General features: G+C 41.0%; 1 protein-coding gene across 3 annotated transcripts in view; it reads right to left on the minus strand.

Moving 5' to 3' along the window:
* Positions 1 to 4,272: 4,272 nt before the first annotated feature.
* mipol1 (mirror-image polydactyly 1) overlaps positions 4,273 to 24,096 on the minus strand; it is a 41,372-nt gene continuing 21,548 nt past the window's right edge. For all 3 annotated transcript variants that reach the window (XM_035167911.2, XM_035167910.2, XM_035167912.2), the window contains exons 11-14: positions 18,743 to 18,796; positions 12,722 to 12,816; positions 9,460 to 9,642; positions 4,273 to 4,754 (exon numbers count right to left, since the gene is read on the minus strand). In XM_035167911.2, coding sequence (XP_035023802.1) covers positions 4,688 to 4,754; positions 9,460 to 9,642; positions 12,722 to 12,816; positions 18,743 to 18,796 — 399 coding nt within the window. In that variant the 3' untranslated portion in view covers positions 4,273 to 4,687. The remainder of the gene's footprint in view (positions 4,755 to 9,459; positions 9,643 to 12,721; positions 12,817 to 18,742; positions 18,797 to 24,096) is intronic.

Consider the following 24,096-nt stretch of genomic DNA (forward strand, 5'->3'; position numbering starts at 1 on the left):
ACTTTGATCTGAGGCTTTTTCACCGCTGAGCCGTGAAATGTCTCAAATGAAGCTTTAATCATCCGCTAATTACATCCGAGCCGAGCCGAGCCGAGCCGAGCCGAGCCGAGCCGAGCCGAGCGGAGCCGAGCCGAGCCGAGACAGTTCTGATGAAACACGCAGAAGAGAAAAAGATCCACCGAAGCCCCGTAAACACAAAACAATCCCAATATAAACAAGCAGAAACATTAAATCTGAATTAAAAGTAAAATATATATAATTATGGTCTGAAAAAATATAATTCGAATGAAAAACTTAACATATACATTTTCAAAATAAATTCAATGTGTCTTATTTTTAAACTGATATTTGTCTCAATAATATTAATAATAATTACAACGAAACTTTAAACTTTTGTTCATTGACAGAATTACATTTTGGTTTATTTGCAACATTATTTGTTTCGTTAGTATCATAACTTGAAAATATGATTTTAAATAGTTAAAATAAGATTTTGAATTCAACGTTTATTTTTTCTCTGACAGTCACATTACAAAAACTGATTGATTAATGATTGATTGATTATAGGATGTTAATATGATCAGATTCAGTCCGAACAAACACAATAAATAATGTATATTGGGATCATTTACTCAGATTTGAAACTGTCTGTTTTTAAATTATGTACTTTTACTGGATTGTTTATAGATGTTTATGTTTCCTTTAACCTTTTCTTTTGCCATCACTTTTAAACGTTTTTATTTTTGGGTCTTGTTTTGAAAGGTGCTGTTTAAATAAAGTTATTCAATTATTATTATTGTTGGTGCATGTATTACATGTGTTTTTCGTATTATGTCTGTATTAGTGTATTGCGTATGATGTATGTATTGTGTATAATGTGTGTATTTTATTTGTCTGCTGATCAGCTGCTTCTTGACATTTTGCGATGACGAATGTCCTGACTCACCTCAGTTTGTAGATTAAAAAAACATTCAGAGTTAAAATATTTAATAACATGTTTTCATGTCAAATAAATTTAATTAAGTGACATAACACACACACACACACACGAGAACTCTGTGTATCTAGTTGTCACAGTCAGAAAATACTTCAAATCTTGATCCTAACCAACAGATCAACTTAATTCTAACTGGAACATGACATCAGAAGTTCATGGATTTTAGAAATTTGCTAAATTTTAACTTCTGACACTCAGTGACATCTCCTCCAATCATCTTGTTTTTCTGAAATTTTTTTAATTTAGATTTTTAAGTTTCTCTTTATATTGACAGGTAATAATTTGTTGGAGGACAAAAGATGTGTGTATATTATAATTATATTTTATATTATGTATGAATAACCATTTTTATTAGTGTTGCCTATGGAGATCATTTTCATTATCTGATAAAATCCAAATTTACAAATCTCACTTTCGATAGTTTAAATATTTTTGATATGATTCTTTCTGCATTAAAACGTAAAAATGGTTTTCACGTCATTTCATGTTTAGATGATGAGTTCATGTGAAGTCGTAAATTATATTTTCTCTCTTTTTGATTCGTCTTTGATTTTATCATCTTCATTGGTGAATAACAATATTATTATTTTAGCGGGTAGATTTAAAATCATATCAGAAAATGAATCCCATCAATGATACAGCTCCTAGGAAACGATGAAATAAAACTCACAAAGACATAGAAGTGTACTAGAATTTTTTATTATATTATTAAAAACATTGATGAGTAGTAAAATCATTTTACATCTCTACATTTATTTAACACATTTGTGAAACATGATGAATAAATAAAATATAATTTAATGTGGTACTTTTACTTTTCATACTTTAAATATCTGTGCTGTAGTTATTACTCTTACAAATAATTATTATTTCAATTCTTTCTTCAGCTGCAATGCTAACAGCTAATTCTGAAAATAAATTTTAAATAAAACAGGATGTGATCTGTAAACGTCAGCCACTCTTTACTGAGTCTGATCGAGGTGAAGTTTCCCTCTGCCACCCAGTCCGCTGCTGTAATACAAGCCATATGTCCCCGGCGGGGTGGAGCGGGGCCGCTCGGGGCCTCTGAGGGCCCGGCGGCTGCAGCCCACAGCTTCATTTCACTAAAGCCCTCGCACTCTTTTCTCTACACTCGCGCCTTATGGAGGAAAATGTCGACCACAATGCAACAGCCCTCTGCCCCTTTCTTCATCTTTCTTTCATTCTTCCACTAGAAAGACTCGAACAGGGGCCCCGGGGCCACTAATGCCTTTTGATGGGGATTGGAATTAATTATCTCCAATAACACAATTGTGCTCAGCCAATGAAAAGAGCAAAGAAATCCCCCCCAGAATGAGAGCGAGAGAAGAAAAGGAGAAGAAGAAGAGAGCAAGGGGGGTGATCAAAGGCAGGACAGAGACAGAGAAACAGAGAGAGATAGAGAGAACAGAGAGAGAGACAGAGACAAACAGAGAGACAGAAGAAAAGGAGAAGAAGAAGAGAGCAAGGGGGGATCAAAGGCAGGACAGAGAGAGAGAAACAGAGAAGAGAGAAAACAGACGGAAAAGGAGAAGAAGAAGAGAGCAAGGGGGGATCAAAGGCAGGACAGAGAGAGAGAGAACCAGACTCAATGTGGGCGACACCTGCCTCGACCGGTTGGGGTGAGCAGATTAGGAGATAATAATTATAATAATTATTACAGAATAATAATAATTCTATAATAATAATTCTAATAACTGTTGTAGAAAAAGAGAGAGAGATAGAGAGATGAAAGGTGTATATAATTCACATACGACTTTTTATTCTATTGCTTTTTTATATTTTTATTCTCGTCTGCCTCATTCTGACCTGCTGCTGCTGTAACTACTGAATTTCCCTGGTGTGTGGATCAATAAACTTTTATCTTATGGAGAACATGAGAACAAATGGAGAACACATTGATGTCAGATGAAATACTAACAATGTCTCTTAACATTGAGTTAAGGTGATGTTATGATTCCGTCTCGGAGTCTTAGTGTCGCCATCTCTTAAATTTGAAGTTTAGTTCTTTTTGATGATTCCTCTTTGAGAGGTTTTCAGGGCAGAAACCAGGAAACCCTTCATCTGTTTGACCAAGATCAGGAAAATTGTAAAAGTTAATTTTAATTTGAAGTTTTCAGGGAACATGAATTTGTCACAGTGATCCTGAAATAATTAATCCGAGAAAATTAATCTTTAAATACAAGAGGTTAAGAAAAGAACCTTAAATCAACAGAGTAAAGACAAAGAGAAGGGAAGAGGAGGACGAATAGAGGGAGGAAGAGGATGATTTGAGGGAGTTAGAGGGTGAGTATGAGGAAGAGGAGGAAGAAGATGAATAGAAGGATGAAGAAAAGAAACAGGAGAAATAATAAGAAGAGGAGGTGGAGGTGGAAGAAGAAGAGGAAGACTAAACCACATTTACTCTCTCCCACTCTCACAATCTGACAACCTTACCACATCAACAGACTCTGTACCTGTCCGTCGCAGCATTCGCTCCCTCTCTGACCTCCTCTGTTCTATCAGCCCTCCCTTCATCTGAGTCTTTGTCACTCATGAATCCTAACTTTGCCACAGACACTCTCCTTTCTACTCTGTCCTCTTACGTCGCGACAGGTCCGCAAGTCCTCCCCAGCGCCGTGGTTGTCTGACTCGAGCCGACCGAGCCACTATGCGAGCATGAGAAAGGAAATGGTGAAAATCCCAACACCCTGACGACCTGCTCACTTATCAATCTCTTCTCTCCTCTTTCTCTGTCACTATTTCTGCAGCCAAAAGCTCTTTTTACCAAAGTAAAACTCTATGCTCATTTTTAACCCCAAAAAACTCTTCTCCATCTTGTCTAACCTCGACTAGTCCAGAGCTCTAGGACCCTGGGTCTGACACTCGACAGTCATCTCTCCCTCACTGCCAACATTACTGCAACAACACGTTCCTGTAGATTCATGCTGCACAACATCAGGAGAATACGTCCCCTTCTCAGAGGGCGGCGCAGGTTCTGGTCCAGGTTCTGGTCCAGGTTCTGGTCCAGGCTCTGATCATCTCAGGTCTAGACTATTGCAACTCCCTCCTGGCTGGTCTACGTGCTTGTGCCATCCGACCGCTGCAGCTCATCCAGAATGCAGCAGCTCCACTTGCTTTGGATAAAAGTTTCAGTTAAATGATATGTAATGTAATTTAACTTGTTTGACTTTGTTATTGTAACAAACTAAAATGTCAGTCACATCACGGTTATCCTACAACATGAACGTATGTGTTTCTATAAAAAACTAAAAACATGAAAATGATCATTTTATTTCATGTGACAACAAAATCAAACATCTCACAGTGCAAACTGCCTATTGTATGTGTTTATATGTGTGTATATATATATATATATATATATATATACACATAGTGAAATATATATATGATCAGGGCTTTAAAATATTATCAGAGCTCATCCTCAGTTTCCACGTTTCCTCTGTCAGTCAATGAATCAAACGCATTTACGATAAATGTTGTAATTGGCCGAACACTTTCAGGGCAGACCGAAAGAGTTCTGTCTCCAGGACTCCTGAACACTTACAGAATATCTGAAAACATTGTTTTTGGTTTTACAACAGTTTGAGACAACAAACGAGAAATATCCAAAGTAAGAGAAAGATAATTCAAATAAAAAGTTAATAAAAAACTAAAAGAAGAGAAATGGGATCAGATGACGGCTCGGACGCTTCCTGTCCCAACTTTCTTCCTCAGAACCTCGACCAGACGCTCCAGCCTGAGGAGAACAAAGACAAAAGATTTCAGTTCAGACTAAACAGTGGGAATCAAACAAACAACCCTAAGGAAGGTAAGCAGACTGAGAGTGTGAGGGGGCATGTACAGAATAAAAATCAGTTGACGTATGAACATATATGACACTGGTATCAAGTGTTGACATTTTTTCATATTTCTCGACTTCGACATTTAACTTCAAGACATGTTTCTGCCCAATGACCACACTACCCCCACAGTTTCTACCTGTTTCTACCTCTAGTCAGTTTCTACCTGTTTCTACCTCTAGTCAGTTTCTACCTGTTTCTACCTCTAGTCACAGTTTCTACCTGTTTCTACCTCTAGTCACAGTTTCTACCTCTAGTCACAGTTTCTACCTGTTTCTACCTCTAGTCACAGTTTCTACCTGTAGTCACAGTTTCTACCTGTAGTCACAGTTTCTACCTCTAGTCACAGTTTCTACCTCTAGTCAGTTTCTACCTGTTTCTACCTCTAGTCACAGTTTCTACCTGTTTCTACCTGTAGTCACAGTTTCTACCTCTAGTCACAGTTTCTACCTGTTTCTACCTCTAGTCACAGTTTCTACCTCTAGTCACAGTTTCTACCTCTAGTCACAGTTTCTACCTCTAGTCACAGTTTCTACCTGTAGTCAGTTTCTACCTGTTTCTACCTCTAGTCACAGTTTCTACCTCTAGTCAGTTTCTACCTGTTTCTACCTCTAGTCACAGTTTCTACCTCTAGTCACAGTTTCCACCTCTAGTCACAGTTTCTACCTGTTTCTACCTCTAGTCACAGTTTCTACCTCTAGTCACAGTTTCTACCTCTAGTCACAGTTTCTACCTCTAGTCACAGTTTCTACCTCTAGTCACAGTTTCTACCTGTAGTCAGTTTCTACCTGTTTCTACCTCTAGTCACAGTTTCTACCTCTAGTCACAGTTTCTACCTCTAGTCACAGTTTCTACCTGTTTCTACCTCTAGTCACAGTTTCTACCTCTAGTCACAGTTTCTACCTCTAGTCACAGTTTCTACCTCTAGTCACAGTTTCTACCTGTAGTCAGTTTCTACCAGTTTCTACCTGTTTCTACCTCTAGTCAGTTTCTACCTGTTTCTACCTCTAGTCACAGTTTCTACCTCTAGTCACAGTTTCTACCTCTAGTCACAGTTTCTACCTGTTTCTACCTCTAGTCACAGTTTCTACCTGTTTCTACCTCTAGTCACAGTTTCTACCTCTAGTCACAGTTTCTACCTCTAGTCACAGTTTCTACCTGTTTCTACCTGTAGTCACAGTTTCTACCTGTTTCTACCTCTAGTCACAGTTTCTACCTCTAGTCACAGTTTCTACCTGTTTCTACCTGTAGTCACAGTTTCTACCTCTAGTCACAGTTTCTACCTGTTTCTACCTGTAGTCACAGTTTCTACCTGTTTCTACCTCTAGTCACAGTTTCTACCTGTTTCTACCTGTAGTCACAGTTTCTACCTGTTTCTACCTGTAGTCACAGTTTCTACCTCTAGTCACAGTTTCTACCTCTAGTCACAGTTTCTACCTCTAGTCACAGTTTCTACCTGTTTCTACCTCTAGTCACAGTTTCTACCTCTAGTCACAGTTTCTACCTGTTTCTACCTGTAGTCACAGTTTCTACCTCTAGTCACAGTTTCTACCTCTAGTCACAGTTTCTACCTCTAGTCACAGTTTCTCCTGTTTCTACCTCTAGTCACAGTTTCTACCTGTTTCTACCTCTAGTCACAGTTTCCACCTCTAGTCACAGTTTCTACCTGTAGTCACAGTTTCTACCTCTAGTCACAGTTTCTACCCGTTTCTACCTCTAGTCACAGTTTCTACCTCTAGTCACAGTTTCTACCTGTTTCTACCTGTAGTCACAGTTTCTACCTGTTTCTACCTCTAGTCACAGTTTCTACCTCTAGTCACAGTTTCTACCTGTTTCTACCTGTTGTCACAGTTTCTACCTGTAGTCACAGTTTCTACATCTAGTCACAGTTTCTACCTGTTTCTACCTGTAGTCACAGTTTCTACCTGTAGTCACAGTTTCTACATCTAGTCACAGTTTCTACCTGTTTCTACCTGTAGTCACAGTTTCTACCTGTAGTCACAGTTTCTACCTCTAGTCAGTTTCTACCTGTTTCTACCTCTAGTCACAGTTTCTACCTGTAGTCACAGTTTCTACCTGTAGTCACAGTTTCTACCTCTAGTCACAGTTTCTACCTGTTTCTACCTGTCGTCACAGTTTCTACCTGTTTCTACCTGTAGTCACAGTTTCTACCTGTTTCTACCTCTAGTCACAGTTTCTACCTGTTTCTACCTCTAGTCACAGTTTCTACCTCTAGTCACAGTTTCTACCTGTTTCTACCTGTCGTCACAGTTTCTACCTGTTTCTACCTGTAGTCACAGTTTCTACCTGTTTCTACCTGTAGTCACAGTTTCTACCTCTAGTCACAGTTTCTACCTGTTTCTACCTGTAGTCACAGTTTCTACCTGTTTCTACCTGTAGTCACAGTTTCTACCTCTAGTCACAGTTTCTACCTGTTTCTACCTCTAGTCACAGTTTCTACCTCTAGTCACAGTTTCTACCTCTAGTCAGTTTCTACCTGTAGAAATGGCAGTTGATACCTCAAAAACATGAGCAAGTCCAGTTGCCTACGTACACTTTTACAACTTCTGAAGATACCATGACCTGAATGACTGAGAATCTTCACAGACCCGTTTTTACCAAATGCTCAAAACTGAGAAACATCGTTACTCAGAAACCAATCCATATCGGTCCAGACAAAATAATGCAGGAAACTGAGATGAGACTGAAATGAAAAAGACGAAGTGGAAATGTGACCCTGTATGACTTTCTAACAATCAATGAGGCTCGCTCTCTCTTTCTCCCTCTCTCTCCATACCAAATTAAACTTCTATCTCTAATAACCAGCAGATTTCTATCACCCCCTCCAGAGAACAAATATTCCTCTCTTCACTGTTCAGAAACTTGGGAGGCTCTTCAGAGCCGGCCGTCCCCCCCGCTGGCAGCCAAATTAGAGCAGAAAGCCGTGGGTTTGAGCCCAGGAGGATGCGTGGAACGCAGACGGACGACTTAAGCTGTTTTCATCATGAATCTCATCCCTTCATCTTCAAGCTGATGAGATGAGAAGCAGCAGAAGAAGAAGTCACGTTATTCAGCATCAGACCGTCATCCTGCACGAGTCGAAATCTGAAGGATTAATTCTTCCTGATCAACTCGCCGACAGAGACACTCACACCATCATCTGAATATGAATCACCACAACTAAATCTCTTTATACCCAAATGCTTTAACAGTCTGTGAACACATCGCAGTCGCTGTTCAACTCAGCAACATGTTTCTGACTCACTGTCACTTTACAGCCTGTGTAGTTTGTTTCCTTCTTTAGACGTGTGAGCAGCGACAACACAGCAAAGCACAGACAAACTAAATAACAAAGTTCATTGTAAGGATTGATTAGGACTGACAGGGGAACTACAGGACATGGAACAAATACTGATTTTCTCTGCAATACAAAAATTATAAATCTGTCAAAAGTGTCAACAGATATAAAAAGTATGTGACCATTTCTCTTCGGGACATTAGAATTCTATGATATTGGCTATTGTCCGTCATGTAATCTGACAGTAGGGGGAGCTGTCCTGTGTTTGTTCATAAATCCACCTGTTGAATTTACTGACAGTACTGACTACGGCCTTTTAACAGATCTTCATTTAGTCTGATCCACAGATGTGAACATGGATCAAACTAAAGTTTTAATGAGGGAACGGTCGTCAAAAATGCTTCTGATTTTCTGTCTGAATGTCGTGGTTGACTTTTCTTTTTTTTTATGACCAATCAGTGGTGATCATTACAAAGAATCATCTAAAGATGGAGATGTTGTGATTAATGATGTGTTTGTGTGTTCCTGTACTTATATCTTTGTGACAACAGAGCGAGGACATTTTTGGAAAGGGAGGACATTTTGGCCGGTCCTCACTTTTCCAATGGGCTGTTTGAGGGTTAAGACTTTTAGGATTAGAAGTAGACTTAGGTTAGGGTTAGGCATTTAGTTTGGATGGTTAAGATTAGGGTTACGGCAGATTGGATGTTTTAGTATGACATCACAGCGTCCAATTGTTATTTACACATTATGATGATCAAGATATTCTGTGACTCTGTGCTGGCTTACTGTCGGCTAACTGTCGGCTCAGTGATGGCTTTGAGTTTCTCTTTTCTTTTTACAAACGTTAAATATTTGTATTTTATCCAAACTGAGACATTAAAACTGGACAGTGGCACTTCAAATCAATGAATATGCATCACATTCAAGCTCTTGCCAAACCAGTTCATTTGAAGCTGATTCAGCGTCTCAGCGTCAGCTTATCTCTATTTCAAAGTACGGCAGAGTTTTATATCTGGGTCTGAGGAGATGTTCAAAGCAGTGATTGGTTTGAACGAGATTAAGATTTGAGAAACGTAGCGATACACACAGAGGAAAAATGGAGGAGCGTATTGCGGGAAACAGGAGTGGAACAAGAACCTGGATGTTCAGATGAAGGATTACAAACACTAATCATCACTTGTATACGTACATCAACTCAAAATAAATAATGAACTACATATATTTTTCTATTCGCTTTTTCAGCAGCATTTGAGTATAAAACCATGTCAACAGATGTGAAGTATGTGAAGGTAGAATATGACCTGCGGACTCTCTCGTTGGCCTCTCGTTCTGCCTCCTGACAGCGTTGAAGCTCCGCCTCCACACTCTGCTTCTCCTTTGACAGCTGCTGCATCTGGACCGACACGGGCCGGGCCTCCGGCGGACTCACCCGAGAGTCCTCATCATGGAACAACAAGGGAGAAGGGGTGTGAAGGTCCTGAGAGCTGAGGGGGACAAAAAACAGAGCACATTCATCGCCTGGAAATCAGATGACAGAAACAGTTGAGCTGATCAGTGTCTCTCAACCTCCACAATGAAAATCCAACGCACTTTCTAAGAGAAACATCTTTTCTATCTAAAATATTATCACTGTGTCAATGGAGCTGCAGAGTTATCATCATATCATCACCGTGACATCATCAGAATGGACAGTGTGGATAAATAATCAATATTGATAGGTCTGGATGTGTCCGGGATAATTAAACGTAAACAGATTGTTAATAATTATTATTAATGTTTTCACTTCAAGTCAAATAAAATAAAGTTCAAAGTTTCATATTTAAAAATTGTTCATGTTTTAGGCTGATATTGATTTTCTACTCTAATGACAATGGAAACCAGTTTATTTCTGATCTGGACTCCTATGTTACCCATGAACAGTGTCCTGATCATCAGCCTCTACGTTGATCTGACTCAAACAGAAACTTTTTAACCAAAACTGAAAAGAGGAAACAAATCTTCTGATTCCAAACATCCATATTGGTTTCCACATGGACACACACCAACCACGTGTTTGGCCCTTTGTTGTCCACAAAGCTGCTATACCAACAGCGAGAAGGCCAGAGGTCAGAGGTCAGTATGTTCCTGATCTGCATCAATGAGGTTTCAGTCAGAAACAGATGTTTGATGTGAAAGCACCATGTCAACCTGATGAAGGTCAGCTGAGATCCAGATCCTTCCACCAATACAGATCTTGTTCTACTTCTGTGCTGGGTCAACTAGGGAACCTTCTAAGTACCGCTTTGCTTTTCCAAGGGATAGAACTCGATGAGAGAGCCACGTTATTATGTTACTCTTCACATCATCTCCACTTTCCCAGCAAGGCTTGCACCAAGCACCACCACATCATCAACAACGACAACAACAACAGCCACAACAAAGGAGGACTATGTTGTCTCTGTACGCGTGTTGCTACTGGTATCCAAAGACTTTGTTGTTGATTACAGCAAAAGATCAGGTTAAAAGAACTTTCTGTCTGAATCTGATGATGTGCGACATGTTTTACATTTCTGCTTCATTCGCGATGAGCAGAAGAAAAACTTCAGATGATGAACGATCTGCTCTGGTCTGATGTGTTTACATCATCAGTTAATAAATGTTGATGATGACACTGTATCAACAGATATGATCTTATGAGGACCAGCTGCAGAAACTGAAATTTAAAAAACAGAAAAACAGTTGTGGTTATAAAGGACGCACAAACAAATGTTACTGTCTTGTCAAAAGATAAACTCTCAGTCCTGGTCCTGAAAAAAATACATTTCTGATTCGGTCTTTGAGAACTAGACCTGATCACGAAATGTAATAATGTGGAGATCCCAGGATTCATCAAGAGGACGACTACTTTCTGATCATGTCGGATTCTGAAGATTTAAATAATCAATGACTTATGCTGCTGTACCTTGTGTGTATTTCCAAAAGTAATTATTTCAACCACCAACAGCTCATCCCCCATCAACCAGGACCCGCTCGCCCAACTGCATTCAGCTAATAGGAATGTTTATCACTCCGTCCACCTGCACAATCTTCATTTGCCTATAGGCCAATAATAAATTGATGTAGGTTTACAGTTGAGACCACGAAGTCCCACTTCCACCTTTGACCCTAACCCGTTTTTACCAGCAGTGCTGGTTTCAGAGTCCGAGATTGAAATCTGTTTTCTTACTATGCATTTGTAACATTTGTTAAGTTAAAAACTGTCTAAATAAAACCCAAGACACTGGTACTAGTTCCAGACCAGTGTAACTAATCCTCAGAACTAGTCCCACACATCTGCAAACCCCATAAGCAGGTGTTCATCTTTTATTTTTAATCTTTTAAAGGGGACATAGCATGCAAATTCCACTTTGTTAGTGCTTCTACACGTTAATGTGGGTATCTGGCTCATGTCTACCAACCCAAAAACTCTGGGAAAAAAACACTCACGCGTTTTGTTATAGTTCCTCTAAGTCAGAAACGTCATGCTTGAGTGACTCGATTGAGCTTCCTGGGTTTTGTGTCGTAACAAGGAACTGGAAGTCTCCCTACATGGCCTTGGCCCACCCCCACCTCATCCCCCCGTCCCCCCGTCCCCCCACACTCGTTACGCCGCGTTTACACCAGACGTGGAAGCGAGGCAGCGAGGCAGCGCAGCGCCGTTCTCCAGCGCGCAGCCGCCTGGCTGTTCACACGGGACGAGCATTTCTCCGCTGGTCAGCCCCATAGACTGTATATATAAGGTCAGCCCGCGATTCTGCTTTCTCCGCTTGTTGTTGTACCCGTTGAATGTCGGGGTTCGGGGGTAAATGATGGTCTTCATAGCCCCCCCCCCCCACCTCTCTTTCTCTCTCTGTCTGTCTGCTTGTGTGCTTGTAGTGGGGGGGCAGAGGGGGACATTTAATTATGTGATTGGAAAAATTAAAACTCCAGGACAACAGAAGGGGAATACAAAGTCTGGGATGCATATTTGATAATTTATATCATATAAAATATGTAATTTATATCGTTTAAAATCATGGGGGGAGAGGGGGGAGCTCGCTCATTAGCATTTAAAGGAACAGGCACTCAAAACAGGTCGCTCTGTGGAGGGCTGTTTTATACAGGGTAAAAAGGAGCTGTTTGAAATGATCCTTGTGGTATTTTGACCAAAGTATGTTACAGACATTTCATTAAGACCCCAAGGAACCATATCAACTTGTGGTAAAATGGGCATGCTATGTCCCCTTTAAATAAAGCTTCAGCATCAACCTGCTCATCAGTCTGTATTTTATATGTATTATAATACTAATAATAATTAATTATCATTTGTTATTATTCTAACTACTCATTTATATATAAATTAATTACTATTTATATTCTATACTGGAGTCAGAAAGTCTTAGTTAAACAGCTCGTGTTACAGACTCCCGTACCAGGTGTGCGTGTCTGTGTGTGTCTGCTCACCATCATCACAGACAGGTGCAGAGTCACATGTGAACTTTCTTCTATAAACTGTTAATTGTAATAGTAAACCTTCTAAATGTTGCTGCTTTTCAATAGCCTGACCTGTGATTGGCTCGTAGTGCCTGCAGCTCCGCCTCCAGCCTTCGCCTGTCGTCTACAGCACCGCCTCTCTCTGTCTGACGCCTCAGCAGCTCATCCTGGTGAAAAGTCACATTTTAACCCATCACAGGTTAAGATCAGCAGACGACAAATGACATGACAAGACGCTTTAAACACAACAAATTCAAATTCATGATGTCAGCAAGGTGCTTCAGAGAGAGAAGCTGAGTGGCTGAGATCCCTGTCAATCATAAACAGAGATTCATAGCAAAGCTTCAAAAACATCCAGCAAGTTTCCTACGTAAAATAATCATAGTCAACAGGTAGTTAAGCAACAGGTAGTTAGTCAGATCTGCATTTGCTGAACTTTGTCTTCGGTTCCGCCAAGTTGGCCGTTTGGCTGACGAGCAGGAACCATATTAAAAACAGTGGCAGTGTGGCCTGTGCCGGGGATGGTGATGGTGCCGGTGATGGTGCCGGTGCCGGTGATGGTGCTGGTGCTGGTGATGGTGCCGGTGATGGTGCTGGTGCTGGTGCCAGTGATGGTGATGGTGCCGGTGCCGGTGCTGGTGCCGTGCTGGTGCTGGTGATGGTGATGGTGATGGTGCTGGTGATGGTGATGGTGCTGGTGCTGGTGCTGGTGATGGTGCTGGTGATGGTGCTGGTGATGGTGATGGTGCTGGTGCTGGTGCTGGTGATGGTGATGGTGCCGGTGCCGGTGATGGTGATGGTGATGGTGCTGGTGATGGTGCTGGTGCCGGTGATGGTGCTGGTGATGGTGGGACTGCTGAAAGAAGCCTGAGAGTTGAGTGTGCTGACTGACACGATGGACAAGATACAGACCTTCAGTGACATATGGGCTGTTGGGGGCGTGTTATCTTCTCTGGGTGAAGATGGACAACTCATTATTAATTTCTAATGAGAGACTTTGTTTATTTTTTTGTTTTGTTTGAGGGATGATGCGGCAACAGCTTTTTTTTTTTCTGCTAATGGTTCAATAAAGGGATTTTGTAAACCAAAACCAAACCTCTCCTCCCCTACCGGAGGCTAGTACAGTTTCAGGGATTGAACCTGTGAACCAACAGTTACAGGACGGTTTATCTCACTGTGTCTTTGGTCAAACTGTGAGGAGGTTTGACTCCTGCAGGGATTACAGACCTGATTGTGACCCCCCTCTTCTATGTTAATTAAAGCCCTCAAGGTCTCTGAGTATAAAGTGAGACATCAAAAGAGGAGCCAAACCCGGAGAGTCAATATGTGTTTTCTCCAGCAGGGCTGGAGGAGATGCTTCAAAAGAGCCGCTCAACTTATTAATCAGAATAATTTCCAAATGAGATGATGAGCAAGCAGGAGCGACGGCGAGGCAACCTTTCACATGAGGAGTTAAGGTCAGCACAGGAGGAGGAGGGTGGCTAGGATGCAAAGGTGAGAGTGAGAGAAGGGTGAGGAGGACCTTTAATAATCACAGAGGAGGAACAAGACGATGGGGAGGATGGGAGGAGTCCTTTAGGATGGGGAGTTGAGAGTGGAAGAGGGGTGAGGAGGACGGGAGGAGTAAATTACCTTTACAGTCAGCTGACATATCTTTGACCTCAGTGTTTTCACTTCAGTCTTTGTTCAACATTTGTGAGGTCAAAGTTTAAGGTTCTGGTCCAGTTAAGAGTTCGGGTCCAGTTAAGAGTTCGGGTCCAGTTAAGAGTTCGGGTCCAGTTAAGAGTTCGGGTCCAGTTAAGAGTTCGGGTCCAGTTTAGAGTTCAGGTCCAGTTTAGAGTTCAGGTCCAGTTTAGAGTTCTGGTCCAGTTTAGAGTTCAGGTCCAGTTTAGAGTTCTGGTCCAGTTTAGAGATCTGGTCCAGTTTAGAGATCTGATCCAGTTTAGAGATCTGGTCCAGTTTAGAGTTCAGGTCCAGTTAAGAGTTCTGGTCCAGTTTAGAGATCCGGTCCAGTTTAGAGTTCTGGTTCTGGGTGGAGCTCGTGGTTTGGGGGTTTGGAGGCTCGCCGGCTCTCTGGCTGTCTCTCTGTGAATTTATCGGCAGCTGCTGTTTCTGTGTGAAATTAAAATCTTTAATCCTCTAGAGTCTCCTGACTCATTAAAGGGCGACAGCTACATTCATCACAATTTTAATTTATTTCAGAGGAAACAGACACAGTCACAGCTGCAGGAGGAAAAACTGGTGATTCTATAAATCTATTGATTTTACTGAGGATCTGATGATACCAGCTGATCACCAACATAAACTTACAGATCAATGATTAAAATCAATCAATAACTGAAGAAATCCATGTTTGAATTTATCAATAATTTATGTACTGACGTCTAGATCTTTCCCTGGAATAAATAAAGTTGACAATCTTCTCTAACGATGATCCACACCTTCCTCCATGTGACCGACCATGTGACCATTGATGGGTTTCAACTGACTTATCGTGATGCTGGCTAGAAATATTCAGTTCGACCTTTTCCATCGCTGCAGAACGTCATCGTGTCACGTGACCTACAAACATGTCGGGAGCGAGCTGCAGCTACAGATGTTCTCCTCCAGCTGCAGCAGCTGGAATCAACAACTCTGCTGTGATTGGCTGAAGGCTTCACTGACACATATGACAGGTCTTATGTTTTTATTCTAAGAAATTCCGATCTGGTTTATTTCTCTCCAAACAGTATGAGATGTATTTGAGCTCCACTTTAGTTCAGGATTTTGACATAATTCAAATAAATAAATGCTCTTGTGTTTTTATCCTTTTGATTTATTGGAAGATAAATTAGAACAAACATACAGGACCTCATTGACTAAACAAACTACAAAAGGAACAGATTAAGTTGGGATCTCAACACCCAAGATAAAAGCTTGTGCAATATATAACTTTAGAAAAACTGCCCAAAGTCTTGAGAGACGAAGGCACTGACTTTGCTTCATCTACCACCAATGTTTTTTATGAAAGTACATGTATGTATATATACATTTATATTTTTAATCATTTGGTTTGGATTAGATAAGATTTTTGTTTTTAAAAAAAAGAGTAAAAACAAGAAATGAGAAGATTTCTTTTCATTTGTCGTCAGTTTTCTCAAATCTTTGGTTCTAAAACATTAAGAAATAAACATGTTCTCTCTCTAACAATGTTTCTCTGACAGATGTTACATGTGTGTGTTTTCCCTCATATATCGGAACACATCATCATGTATGTTTTCATTAACTTTGATTTAACTGACATGTTCAATAAATAAATCTGTATCTGCCTTTGTTCACATTCGTAACATCTCAAGAATCAGGCACGTCATAGGCTGCACGATATTAGGAAAACATGCGATATGCGATCACCTTGTTTAATATTGGGATGACGATAGGACTTGAAATAAATACAGATAAACAGTCCCTGGTTGTGGACGCAGGGACCACGGACACCAGGGAGCCCTGCACATCTTCACTTGGTCCACTTACAGTGTTAATTTAGAGTCTTGTCATACATGTTTGGAGCGTGAACAGTTATATTTATAGTTTTAACAGTAATTTACTCTGTGTCTATCATTCACACTGAGCTCTGCACCAACAGCTTCAAACCAAACCGAGCTCCACATACATTTACTAAGTTTATAAAGTCTATTGTTCTAACCCAGACTGAGTTTACACATGTGTCCGATCATTGTTTGTGTGTGTGTGTTTGTGTTTGAAAGAGCGGGCAAGAGAGAGACACAGAAGTCAAATGCCTCCTGTTTGCAGATTATCTGCTGCTGTCTCCAACCAAAGGGGCTACAACAGCACCTTGACCTTCTGCGCCAATTTTCACAGCTCGAGGGTCTCACTTATAACCGTGGCGTACGCACAAAACGGGGCCTGAAACGTGCGTACGCCACTTCTCATGCAAACGTTGGGATTAATAAAAGCAAACAATGTTTTGGAAACGGGAAAGTGGCGACGCAGACGTGAGGTGGTGAACTGAAGCAGATTATTGATCCACTTCATCAATAACATTAAAACCAACAGCTTTAGTTGTGCTCGCGCAACAAAACTGTTCCACACGAACCTTCAATACAAAAATATATAAAACAAATTACGTTCAGATTCCATGAAACAGCGGAGTTGCAGAGCTGAGTCATTATAGTTTTTAACAATATCTTCTAACACTGTGTATCATCCAGGACGAGTGTGTAAAAGGTCTGTAGTGAACGTGGCTGTTCCATCAGGTGCACAGAGCGACCTGGAGATCACTATAAAGAAAAACTATTCACTTTCAAACTTCTATTTCCAAACAATATCCCAGAGGAGGTGAGGATCCACTGATGTGAGGGAATCGGTCCGGTTGCTCTAAATAAATAAATACTGCCGTGACACTGGTGCGTGATGCTGCGTGATGCTGCGTGATGCTGCGTGATGGATGCAGGTGAATGGAAGGATGAGGAGGAAACGAGGGTTCAGCGATGACTGATCAGCTGATCTAGATTCTATAGATCTGTGATCTCCGAGCTGAACTGAGTCCAGTATTAGATCGACTGGAACCGAACCATCCCAGGACAAACACGAGCTTATAATAACAATTCTGTTAAATTCTATAGATTGAGGACATCACATCTGTCTCTGAATTTAATAATCCTGCAGTTTTGGATGATTAAAACACGAACAAGTTCCCTCACATTCTGACAGTGTGTTTCTTTGCCTCCACCTTTGAATTGGATCTTTTCTTATTTCAGGTTCGGTTCTTTCTATCGTCTTCACTCTCACTCGCTGTGTTAACAGCGGCAGCAGAGTATCAGTGTATTTTATTTATTAGTGACATCACTGCTGTCCCATAAAATGTCTCTTCACCTCCACCTCACTAACAAACACCTCATGTCAGTTTCAGAAAGTTTCGCTTCCTCTTCTCATCGCTTGATGCAGTGACTCTGTCAGGACTCACGGTGGAAACCCATTGGTCAGCAGCATAATTTAATATTCATGACGTGCTTTGCATTGACCATTTATGGTTGAAAGTGGGCGTGTGGAGGGCGGAGTAAGAGGCCGCTCCATCTCATTGGCCAAATATATTGACACGCAGAGCGTGAATGCGTGGCACATGAAACACCATTTATCGTAGTTCAAGCTGTCTTTTGGAATACGTATATTGCGCATGTTGATATCGCGGTGACTGTACATTTTTTATATATCGTGGAGCCCTAGCATAGGGTTAGGGTTCTCCTCCATCAGTGTCAGTGCTTCCATCACACAGTATTTATACATTTACAGTAATCAGATTACTAGTTTCATATTAGATATTATTAAAAACTAGTACTCCTCGGTTCTGTAACTGCTATTTTAAGTGGGTGGGTGAAGTGTTTGAGTTCACAAAACACTTTTGGATGTTCAGGGGTAAAGAGTGCAGCCAAAGTGACCTCTTCTTCAGACAGAAAAAAACTACAGAAAAAAACACAACATGTCTCCATACTGCTCGTGTGGTGTCAACTCCAAACATGGTCATTTACATCATGTATTTTTAGCCTAAATGTCCTTTGTGATCCTCCTCTGAGCTGCGTTCATGTTCGCACGCACACAAGCTCTCGCCCAAGGGCACACGCGGGTTGCGCGTTAGCATCGCTAGGTCCGGTAGAGGACATTTAGGCTAAATCCATGGTGTAAATGACTCAATTTACACCATGGATTAGGGTTTATCCTGGTCAAAGTTTTGGGGTAGTTTTCCTCTTGTGAAGATCACAGGATGTCGCACCTTGTTAAGATCTATGAGACCAACTGTGAATATGAGACTATACAGATCAAATTTGATTGATGATTAAAGACTTGAGATCGGTCTTTGATCTCGATTCACTGTCCGACTTGTCTGTGTTTGTGAACTCCACCCCTTCAGCCGCCAGCAGATCATGTTGGAGTCTGACGTGAGACCGAGTCCCTGTAACCATCTAACATTTCTAACCAGCATGCATCACATTAAGTCAAATGCACCTTCTGTTTGAATAACAGGTTGCCATGACAACATAGAAGATATCCCATCATCACCATTCAACAAAGAGACAGAGAGAGTGTGTGTGTTTTTACCTTGGTCGTCGTCCTCTCTCTCTCCCGAATAAGATCCTGTTCCAGACGTTTGAACTGCAGAAAGAGGCACGATCAGGGTTATTGATCTGATTATCAATGATCGGATTATACCAAATTAAAATAAAATACCAAATGATCTTAAAATTGCAGAAGTATTTCTTTATATAAAAGTGTTGACCAAAGTTCATTTAACAACTACCGCCGTATTTCTGCGTTTCAAAGATTCTGGAGAAATTGCATCATCCTCTTTGCACCTAGTACTTTTTGCCGATAAAACCAATTTACTTAACTCATATAATCATTTTTCTGTACTTATGGCCAAAGCAAACTCTGATTTAGTAAATTTCTCCAAATGGTTTAGATTAAACAAATTACCCCTCAATGTCAAAAAATCTAATTTCATTAAAAAAACTAAAGATATTGTAAATTTAACTCTCGTCTCTCCATCGGAAATGACCTAATTAACCAGGTCTCATCCAAAAGTTTCCTTGGAGTTTTGATTAATGAAACTCTAAGCTGGAGGCGGCATATTCAGTTTGTCTGCAACAAAATCTCTAAATCGATTGTCATCATTGGCAAACTTCAAAGTCTGGTCCATCAGAAATGTTTATCAACTGTTTATTATAGTCTAATTTATCCTTATCTGACATATTACAATATCATTTGGGGAGCCACCAACTCACCTTGAAAAGCTTCATATTCAGCTAAAAATGTTTTGCAGAATAGCCAAATCTAGCAGGAGGGCTGAGCTCCCCCCTCTATTTAATCAGCTTAGAATGCTTATAAGTTTTTACATAAATATTAGGGCTGCACGATATTAGGAAAACATGCGATATGCGATAACCTTGTTTAATATTGGGATGACGACAGGACTTGCAATGAATACAGATAAACAGTCCCTGGTTGTGGACGCAGGGACCACGGACACCAGGGAGCCCTGCACATCTTCACTTGGTCCACTTACAGTGTTAATTTAGAGTCTTGTCATACATGTTTGGAGTGTGAACAGTTATATTTATAGTTTTAACAGTAATTTACTCTGTGTCTATCATTCACACTGAGCTCTGCACCAACAGCTTCAAACCAAACCGAGCTCCACATACATTTACTAAGTTTATAAAGTCTATTGTTCTAACCCAGACTGAGTTTACACATGTGTCCGATCATTGTTTGTGTGTGTGGGAGAGAGAGGAGTTCTCTGTTTTTCTCTCTATTCTCTTCTTATTCTCTTCTTCCGACAATGATTTTTTTGACAGAGAAAACCTGTCAATGATATGAATATCTTCAATTTATCATCTAAGGCAGCAGGGCTCCATCTGATATATTGACAAGCACAGCGTGAATTCACGGCGCATGAAACACCATTTACCGTCTTTTGCGATATTTCTATTGCGCACGTTGATATCGCGATGACCATAGATTTTCGATATATCGTGCAGCCCTAATAAATATATATAAACCTGTATGGCAAGTGCTATAAAAATATAACACTTCCCATACATTTAAAGTTTTTTTTCAGTCTAACTGTGACGTACATGTATAATACGAGAAATGTCAAATGGATAAATTCTATGCATTGAGCCATCAATTTCCTATCAGATATAAAGGGGCTCAGTTAAGGAACCATATTGCTAATCAGCCAGTATTTCAAATATAAGCTGAACCAAACAATCTGAAATGATCCGTCTGGTGCATCTGAATGTATGTGTTTAAGTGTACACATGATCTGATTATCAATGATCTGATTTGTGAGCATTGGAATCAAACCGACAACCTGTTGTTGTTTCCTAAATTATTAAATGTGCAGCTTCATAGAAGACAGTCAGAGAGAGAGAATGGCTGGGAAACCCCTCCCCCTGTTTTCTAATATTTCCCAGAAGCCTTGGCGGCAGCGGGACATAATCCCTCAGAGATGAGGAGAGGGGAGGAGGAGGGGGGAAGGATCTTCCAGCGTGGAGTGCTCTCTCTCTTCTTCTCTTCTGAGGATTACGGCGACGTTTGAGACATATTTCAGCGCGGCTGCGGAGCGAGGGCGGGATTAAAGTGTTAGCGTGGAGGGGCGGGTGCTAAAAGATGGAGGAGCAGCAAAATTGGTGGAGGTTAGTGACCGACAGTTGAGTGATCACTAACAGATAAGAGTTCAACCCTGAGTGTAAAGTGTTGATGCAATAACTCCTACAAGTACTGCATCACTCCTACCAGTAGTGTATCACTCCTACAAGTACTGCATCACTCCTACCAGTAGTGTATCACTCCTACAAGTACTGCATCACTCCTACCAGTAGTGTATCACTTCTACAAGTACTGCATCACTCCTGCAAGTTCTGCATCATCCCTGCAAGTACTGCATTACTTCTACAAGTACTGCATCACTACTACTAAGGACTGCATTACTCCTAAAAGTATTGCATGACTTATACAAGTACTGCACCACTTATAAAAGTACTGCATCACTTCTAAAAGCACTGCATCACTCCTACAAGTACTGCATCACTTATAAAAGTACTGCATCACTCCTACAGTTACTGCATCACTCCTACAGTTACTGCATCACTCCTACAGTTACTGCATCACTCCTACAGTTACTGCATCACTTATAAAAGTACTGCATCATTCCTACAGTTACTGCATCACTCCTACGAGTACGGCATCACTCCTATGAGTACTGCATCATTCCTACAGTTACTGCATCACTCCTACTCGTACGGCATCACTCCTACAATTACTGCATCACTCCTACAGTTGCTGCATCACTCCTACAGTTGCTGCATCACTCCTACAAGTACTGCATCACTCCTACAGTTGCTGCATCACTCCTACAGTTACTGCATCACTCCTATGAGTACAGCATCACTCCTATGAGTACAGCATCACTCCTACAGTTACTGCATCACTCCTACAGTTACTGCATCACTCCTACGAGTACTGCATCACTCCTACAGTTACTGCATCACTCCTACAGTTACTGCATCACTCCTACGAGTACAGCATCACTCCTACGAGTACAGCATCACTCCTACAGTTACTGCATCACTCCTACAGTTGCTGCATCACTCCTACGAGTACTGCATCACTCCTACAGTTACTGCATCACTCCTACAGTTACTGCATCCCTCCTACGAGTACAGCATCACTCCTACGAGTACAGCATCACTCCTACAAGTACTGCATCACTCCTACAGTTACTGCATCACTCCTACAGTTACTGCATCACTCCTACAGTTACTGCATCACTCCTACAGTTACTGCATCACTCCTACAGTACTGCATCACTCCTACAGTTACTGCATCACTCCTACAGTTACTGCATCACTCCTACGAGTACTGCATCACTCCTACCAGTACTGCATCACTCCTACAGTTGCTGCATCACTCCTACAATTACTGCATCACTCCTACGAGTACTGCATCACTCCTACAGTTGCTGCATCACTCCTACAGTTACTGCATCACTCCTACGAGTACAGCATCACTCCTACGAGTACAGCATCACTCCTACGAGTACTGCATCACTCCTACAGTTACTGCATCACTCCTACAGTTACTGCATCACTCCTACAGTTACTGCATCACTCCTACAGTACTGCATCACTCCTACAGTTACTGCATCACTCCTACAGTTGCTGCATCACTCCTACAGTTACTGCATCACTCCTACAGTTACTGCATCACTCCTACAGTTACTGCATCACTCCTACAGTTGCTGCATCACTCCTACAGTTACTGCATCACTCCTACAGTTACTGCATCACTCCTACGAGTACTGCATCACTCCTACAAGTACTGCATCCCTTCTTCTTGCTGCACTTAAAGAATCACAACATCCCTTGCACTCTGCTTCCTAGACGACTGTTGCTCTGGTTACCGTGCTGCTGGAGATCTGTTGCCTTGGTGACAGCAGCCTGTCAGTCACAATGAGGGAACAGATGAAGGTTCCTGATTGGATCTTTATTTGTGACATAATCGGGAGGAGGTGGAGTGTATTGAGTCCACCACCAACCTCAAAGCATGCTGGGAGTCCCCCCCTCTTTCTGTCATCTCTCCATCACTCATATTTTTCCCCCCCTTCCTGATGCTCCCAGAGTGGTATATGAATCCAGATGAATTGTGGGTAATAAATCCAGCTCTCGGCAGGTTTTTGTAATAAACTTGATAATAATCAGAGAAGAGATGGGAGGGAGAAAGTCTGGCTTCTCTTCTTCAGTCTTTTTAATCAGTTTCTGAATCTTCACTCATTGATTATTTATTGACACTTAATCCAGATTTTTATCAAATTCATTTTTTTCATAGACCTGAGAGAAAATGTCTGATCTATAAACTAAGTCTGATTGATAAACACGACAGAATAACTAAAGAAAACATCACAGAACGTATTAAACTAAACCTAAACATGATCAGGACAGTTCATCAATCAATATCTATGATCAGTTATCACCAATCTCGAATTTATCACAGCCAGAGAACATGACGCTTCAAGTCAGAGAACAGACCAGAGGTTTGTCTGAAGAGACATTCAAGAAAAGCTCATTCTGAGGGGGGGGCACCTTGCGTCACAATCCGGGTTAAACAGACAACTTAAAGATGGAGTTCCCTGCAGACAGACAGCAATATAATGTTGTCATGACAACATGATACTAAATATGAAACACACACACACACACACACACACACACACACACACACACACACACACACACACACACACACACACACACACACACACACACACACACACACACACACACACACACACACACACACACACACACACACACGTATATACAATACATGTTCCTAAACTTGCAGTCAACTCACGACTAACAACCCTCTGCACATCTGTTTCCTGCCTGTTTTCACTTTATTTGTAAATGTTAAATATACACACTCCAAGCACATTTGAATGTATATAGTCTTAGTTTTGTATTGTTCTGCATTTGACTCTTTTTAGTTGCTCTTTTTATCTTGTTTTTATTTTAATTTAACTATTGCACTGCTGAGCTGACCGGTTTCTTCTTGTCCAACACCTTTCATTGTACTGTTGACTCTGTGTTAACTGCCTATGGCAAATAAAATGTAAAACTATATATATACTTATATAATACTATCAGATCAGACTGAGCTAAGAGGAGACCATTACATGAGCGATTCCAGAATCCATCACTCTGATCCTGTTTCTATCTTCAGTAATGGAATAGCTCAGATGGTTCACACATTTATTTATACGATTTTATGTTTTCTTCACGACTCGTTTTTGTCGTGCAGACGTGTCCCCCCCTTTGAGCGTGCAATTATACATCTGTGTTACTGAACTACCATGGCAACTGTAGTGTCCATTAGTGTGTCTACTGACATCA

This window comes from Hippoglossus stenolepis, chromosome 10 (genome assembly GCF_022539355.2).
Source record: "Hippoglossus stenolepis isolate QCI-W04-F060 chromosome 10, HSTE1.2, whole genome shotgun sequence".
NCBI lineage: Eukaryota > Metazoa > Chordata > Actinopteri > Pleuronectiformes > Pleuronectidae > Hippoglossus > Hippoglossus stenolepis.